A 6707-nucleotide genomic window follows, 5' to 3' on the forward strand; every position below is an offset into this window, starting at 1 on the left:
CCAACTCTGTACATTTCTGCTTCCTGAGTGCTGGGGTGGGCCATTTCCACCCCCTGCTGCTTCACATAGTTTTGAATGACACATTTCCCTCAGGGAGCTGGGCTTAACTTCTAGAATGCACAGGACTCCCAGCACAGGACTGCTGGGACTGGAATCCATTCCCAAACTGGAAATGGATGGTAATAAGGTGTACTGTGGCTATGGGTATGAGACCATAGTCCTGGGGCCAAAAGGGAATGGGATGGTGTTGTGGTCAGTGTAGCACTGAGTGGAAGGAGCTAAATTGAGCTCTGCCACTCTTGGAGCAGTGACTGTGGTCCTGACTTAGCTCCTGTCATGGGTGAGGAGAATCTCAGCACTTACATCTTTTTCTAACTGTTGTCCCAGGAATCCTCCTCCCGGAGATCCATCAGGATGAGCTGCAAGACCTCACCCACACTCCAGGAGCTGGCAGAGGACAGCCTGCTGAAGAACCAGGCCTTGGCCATCTCTGCTCTGGATGACTTACCCTCACTTTTCTTCCCATCACTGTTCAAAAAGGCCTGCAGAAATAGATATGTTGGGATCATAAAGGCGATGGTGCAGGCTTGGCCCTTCCCCTGTCTTCCACTAGGGGCCATGATCAGTAGGAAGACTGCCTACAGGAGAATCTTAGAGATTATCCTGTATGGGTTTGATGCCTTGCTTTCCCAGAAAGTTTCCCACAGGTGAGTGATACCCAGAGGGGATAAACAGAGACAGTTGGGGTAAGGTAGAATGGGGGAGAGAAGGGAGACATGGAATGGGATGGAGGCTTCTGATGGCCCCAGTGTGGAGACCTACAAGGGCTTCAGCCATTGCTGAGCCATCTGGGAAAGGGCTGTGGAGTGTACAGGATTCACGCGTCAGCAGTGGCTGAAGGACTCTGCCCCTGCTTCTCAAAGGGACTGGACTGGATCCATGGTCAAAGGCATGGGAGCCAGAACGTGGTTAGTGCCTAGGTGCTGAGACTCTTCTGTTTTACCCACAGGAGGTGCAAGCTGCGTGTGCTGGATTTACGGGTTATGCCTTTGAAGCTGTGGAACAGGTTGCCTGTGTTCGGGGCTGCTGGTTGGAGTGAGAATCCAGCAGTGGTGGGCCATTCAGGAACAGAGGTGAAACAGCCATTGAAGGTGCTGATAGACCTGGTCCTCAAGGAAAGCCCACTAGATTCCACAGAGTCCTTCCTCGTTCAGTGGGTGGAAAACAGGAATGGTTTGGTGAGGTTGTGCTGTAGCAAGCTGCAGATGTGGGCTATGTCCATTTACTACCACAGAAAACTCTTGGAGATTTTAGATCTGGACTCCATCCAGGAACTGCGTGTGTACTGCATCAGTAATCCCATCTGCCTGCTTAACTTCGCCCCTTACCTGGGCCGTATGAGGAACCTGCGCTGCCTCATTCTCTCTCACCTCTGGCAGGCCTTCTCTATGACCCCAGTGGAGAAGCAGCAGGTTATCACCCAGTTCACCTCTCAGTTCCTCAAACTGAAATGCCTCCAGATCCTGCATCTGGATACTGTCTTCTTCCTGGAGGGTCATCTGGATGAGCTATTCTGGTAAGGAGGGACGGTCAGGTTTCTCATCAGGATAAAGTGAAGCCTTGCCCTTTAGGCATTAGTGGGCATGTGCTTTCTGCAGCTACTGGGAGATTGGCATTACCAAGGCATTAAGTATCAGGGCATGTCTGCTGTTCTGGAGAGGTGGTCACACAGCCAGTAATTTGAAGGAGCAGGGCCAAGCTGGAGTTGATGGTCTGGAAAGGGCGTATCATGCTAGGAACCTTCTCAGTAACGAGAGCAAGTGAGAATGGGTTCTGAGTTCTTTCTTAGCAAGTGTCTAAGGGAAACTGGAAAAGGGAAAAGGAGGACACTGAAGATGTACTGTATATCTGTACAGTCCCTGTCACGGGGTTTTTTTAGATGAGGCCAACACTACATTTATTTAGATGTAGTCCAGACTGGGAAAGTACAGTTGGCTTGTACTTCCCACAATCCTCCTGTGTCAGGTCCCTAGTGGTATCATATCACAGGTATATACTGCCATACCCTGTGTGGGTTTTGACCTCAAGCAGAGGGTGAGGAGATGGGAAATGGGACGTTCTGCCTGGGCTGGTCTTTCATCTGTAGAGAGGAACTGTAGTCTTGAATTGAGTTGTTCCTACAGTGATGGTGATGGGCCTCAGTACAGATTCGAGTGGGCAGTCTCTATCATGGAATATCATGGGTACTGACTTTAATCCTGTGATTGATTGGGAAGATCTTTAACCACATGCATATTCCCAGAAATGCCTTCTTGTTTCTTTTCTTCTTTTTCTTTTTTTTAGGTGGCTGAAGACACCCTTAGAGACCCTGTCAGTGATTGATTGTAATCTCTCAAAATCAGACTGGATCCACATATCTGAGTTCCAGTGCACAAGTCAGCTAAAACACCTGAATTTGAAATGCGTCAAACTGACCCATTTGAGCCCAGAGCCCCTGCGCGTTCTGTTACTAAAATCTGCGTCTACCCTGATGTCCCTGGATTTGGAGGGCTGTCAAATGATGGAATCCCAACTTAGTGCCATCCTACCTGCCCTGAGATGCTGTACACAGCTCACCAAGTTTAATTTCCATGGGAACTGTATCTCCATGCCTATCCTGAGGGAACTGGCATATAACGTTGTCAAGCAGAAATCCCAGGGGTCAAAGATAGGCTTTATCCCAAGCTGTGATCAACCCAGTGGTCTGGACTTGGAAGGTACATCTCAGCCTCAGATTGTGTTTGTAGATGTGGAGAGGACTACTGGGCAGCAAGAACAGGTCTTGTTTTACGCTATCTGCTCTGGAGAATATGTGTTGTGATATCCCTTTAATGTGTTGGGACTTGTTGGATATCTGTGTAACGAGATGCAGATTTAAGCTCTCCTGTGGACACTGGGAGGTGGAGGGCAGCACACAGGTGTCTGGTCAGAGTATGCACAGCACATGGTTTTAGACTGCTGTTCTTGTGAGCGGGAAGAGAAAGTTGACGATAGAGCACAGTTTTTGACATAGGGAGTGTGAAGCACACTGACAGATGTCATGGGAGTGGGTTCTGTTTGGACAGGTACAAAAGGGCATTCCTCCAGCCTAGTTTTCTGGTAAAAAAAAAAAAAACGGGACCATCAGTCCTACCTGGATGATTAGTCCTATGACTACTAGGAACGAACTTGAACTCCTGACTCTTCTACTTTTACCTTCTGAGTATAGGCTTATAGCACCAGCCCCAGCCCCCTGTAGCTCCTTTAATACTGTGGTTGTGCCTTGTCTTTCTAGTCAAACATTAACATTTTTTACAGTAGCAGTTTTTGGGTCTGGAGAGATGGCTTAGTTGAGAGCACTTGATGCTTTTGTAGGGTACCTAGGTTTGATTCCCCACATTCACATGGTTCATAGTCATTCAGACCTACTTACAGGGGATATGTGGTGCATAGTGCATACATGCAGGTGGAACACTCAGACACGTAAATCTAAAATAATTGAAAAATTGGTTTGTACTGCTGAGGCTGAGTGTCTTGTTGAGTCAGCCAGTACCCAGCATCACTGTGACAGACACTATTACATATTTATTCTCCTAAAATGCCACCTCTGAGCTTAGCAAATTGAACCAGGAACATATGGACAAGTAGACAAACCGTAGCAGGACAAAAACCTGACCACCCCCACAACTGGACCTCTTTGATTTTTCCGTGGTTAATGTGTCTACAAATGAGGCTGTGGTTAAATGGCCAGTTTCTATCTTGCTCACATTCCCTTGACAAGGCTCTCATGGAACCAGAAGCTTGATTGTTCCCTTAGACCTATTGGCTAGAGGGCTCCCATGGGTTTGCCAGTCTCTGTGCTGGAGTTACAGGCTCATGCATCTATGACTGATCCCCCCCCCCCTTTGAGAGATGGTCTCTGTATACAGATGATACATCCCTACCTCCTGATTGTTAGGATTGTGTGTAAGCATCACATCAAGTTTTATGCTTTTGCTGGGGATTTGACCCAAAGTTTTCATTTATATAGTATCTGTTTACATGTACATTGGTACATGTGGGGGTCGACAACTTGTAGGAGTTGGTACTCCTACCATATAGGACTTGGGAATTGATCTGATAAGTCAGTTCCTTTATCTACAGAGCCAACTCTGGTCCAAACCTATACCATCTTGCTTGCAAGCTTTCTACCCACTGAGCTACATCCACAGTCTGCCTCTTTAATCCCCCCCCCAACCCGGAACTTTCTGTATAACCAGGCCAGACTCAACTCACAGAGATCCATGGGCTGCCTCTGCTTCCCACTGCTGGGATTAAAGGCCTGGCATCTCCAATTCTTTCATCTTGTCCTAGTTGTATTGTTACCTACATATCATTTCCTATAGTGCAATGTGTGGTTAAGATCATAAAGAAAGTTTGAATTATTAGTGGCTATGTTCAGTGCTTAATGGATTCTGGGCAACAAACTTGTGTGTAGCATGTTGATTTGTTGTTCAATAAATTCTGATGTTATCTAAAGACTATCTGTTTCTGAAGAGCAGACTCCAAACATGTATGAGTATTTTACCTGCTTATCTGCATGTGTGTCATGGGCAATGCAGTGCATGGAGAGGTCAGAAAAGGGTGTCATTCTCTGAAGCTGGAGTTACAGGTAGTTGTGAGCCCCCATGTGAGTGCTGGGAATCGAATCCAGAGCTTCTGTAAGAGCGCAAGTGCTCTGAACCACTGAGCCATCTCATGGCTAGCCAGGCCCAGTGAACTTCCAACTACTTGAGGCAAGAGTCTCTTCAGCTTTACATTGAGAAGAGTCTAGACTGAACTCTATTCTAGGCAGGCCTTGAACTTGCAACCCTCCTGCCTCAGCTTCCTGAAAAGCCTAGATTACAGCCTGTCTGTGAGTCTTGCTCCAATTAATATTCACTTGTTTGGGAAATACTGTCCTTGTAGATTAAGGGGCAATACCCTCGGGGGCTCAGTGTTGCTTGGGAAATGTCCTCTCTGGAGTAAATGTGACAAGGCTCAAGGTGGTGGCTACCATGGTGCCAGGGATAAGATTCCTCACTGGAATCCAACTTGCCACAGCTGGTACTCTCAGGAGATTTCAAGGCTTGGACACAATCCACTGGCCTGATGAGGCATCATGATGGTCTGACTATGAGTTGTATGATTTCATCCTCTGATGAGCTGATAGCATCTGAAATGTCCTCTGCTTTCTGGGGGAACCAAGGTTGTATTCCTCTCTGCTACAAGGACAGTAGGCCCCAGAAATTATGCTTCTGGCCACTGCAGGTTTCTGACAATTTTCTGGATAAGTTTTTTTTTTTCATTATTTTTTAAAGCCAGGGTTTCTCTACATAGTTCTGGCTATCCATGTAGAACATGCAGGCCTGGAATTCAGAGGTCTGCCTCTACTTCCCCAGTGCTAGGATTAAAAAGCTTTATATATATATATATATATATATATATATATATATATATATATATATATATATATATATTCAAAAGAATTTTATGTATAGGAGTACACTGTTGCTGTTTTCAGACGCACCAGAAGAGGGAATTGGATTTTCATTACAGATGGTTCTGAGTCACCATGTGTTTGCTGGGAATTGAATTCAGGACCTCTGGAAGAGCAGTCAGTGGTCTTAACCACTGAGCTATCTCTCCAGCCTGATTAAAAGTTTTTTTAACTCCACACAGTCGTGATTTCCACATGGACAGAGGTCGTCTCTCTCTCTCTCTGCAGGGATATTTTCAGGGTTTGCTTTTTCTGACTGTATCAGGAACAGAGTAAATCTTTTGCAACCATATTCAAAACTACATCACTTATTAATAAAATCCATGGTGGAGGGAATCCGTAATTGGCCCTTCACCTGAATCTCAGTTTATTCTCTTCTGTGCCTGGATATCCAGTCACTATCCCTAAGGGTGAATCGGGTGGAGACTCATGCCCAATCATATGATAGTGTGTTTAGGAGGTAAGCCTCAAAGGGGAGATGTGAGGGAAAAAGTACAGGAAAGCTTCAGAAGAGCCAGAGAAGATGCTTGGACCCCAGTGTCACCTCCTGTTCCTGCTGGGGTCACTTATGCCCATCAGAACACCCACCCTGTCTAACCCAGCCTAGCCACTCCACTGGGCATATGAGACCCAAAATGGCATGAGATTCTGGGATTCTGATTTTTTTTTTTCTGACGAGTAAATTGTAGACAATGTTTTTGACCGTAAAGGCAGCTTGCCTTCATCTCAAGTATTTTTGTTGTGTTCTATTTTGAGGCAGAGTCTTGTTATGGTATGTTTTCACGCTGATCTGGAACGGGCTATGTAGTTCAGCTTGTCTGGAACTTGCCACGTGCCTGCCTCTGTCTCTTGAGTGTCAGAATGGAAAACAATCCTGGTGCAGTGGCTCACAACTTTGATTACAGCACCCTGGAGGCAGAGGCAGGCGGATTGAGGCCCACGTGCCAACATGTCTTGGTTCACATCGAATGAGTAGGTATTTGATTTGTGTGGCAGCTCCCCTTCTGCCTTGAAATAGATGAGCTTACAGGTGTAAGCAGATCTTGAATTGTGCTCGGGTTTATGTTGTGGTGTTTCTTTCTGAGAGGGAGGGGCAGTCTCTTTCTTTTAGCAGTTCTCAACCTGTGGGCCACAACTCCTTTGGCAACCCACTGTCCAAAAATATTTACAT

General features: G+C 46.3%; 1 protein-coding gene across 1 annotated transcript; it reads left to right on the top strand.

Annotated features, from left to right (window-relative positions):
* Positions 1-414: 414 nt before the first annotated feature.
* Positions 415-2860, top strand: LOC308424759 (preferentially expressed antigen in melanoma-like protein 1; the record flags this gene model as incomplete). The annotated part of the gene is made up of 3 exons (XM_080921918.1): positions 415-707; positions 1010-1576; positions 2344-2860. The coding sequence occupies 3 exons, from the start codon at positions 415-417 to the stop codon at positions 2858-2860; spliced, it is 1377 nt and encodes a 458-aa protein (XP_080778044.1).
* Between the last annotated feature and the right edge of the window lie 3847 nt (positions 2861-6707).

This window comes from Micromys minutus (genome assembly GCF_963924665.1).
Source record: "Micromys minutus genome assembly, chromosome: 9".
Lineage (NCBI taxonomy): Eukaryota > Metazoa > Chordata > Mammalia > Rodentia > Muridae > Micromys > Micromys minutus.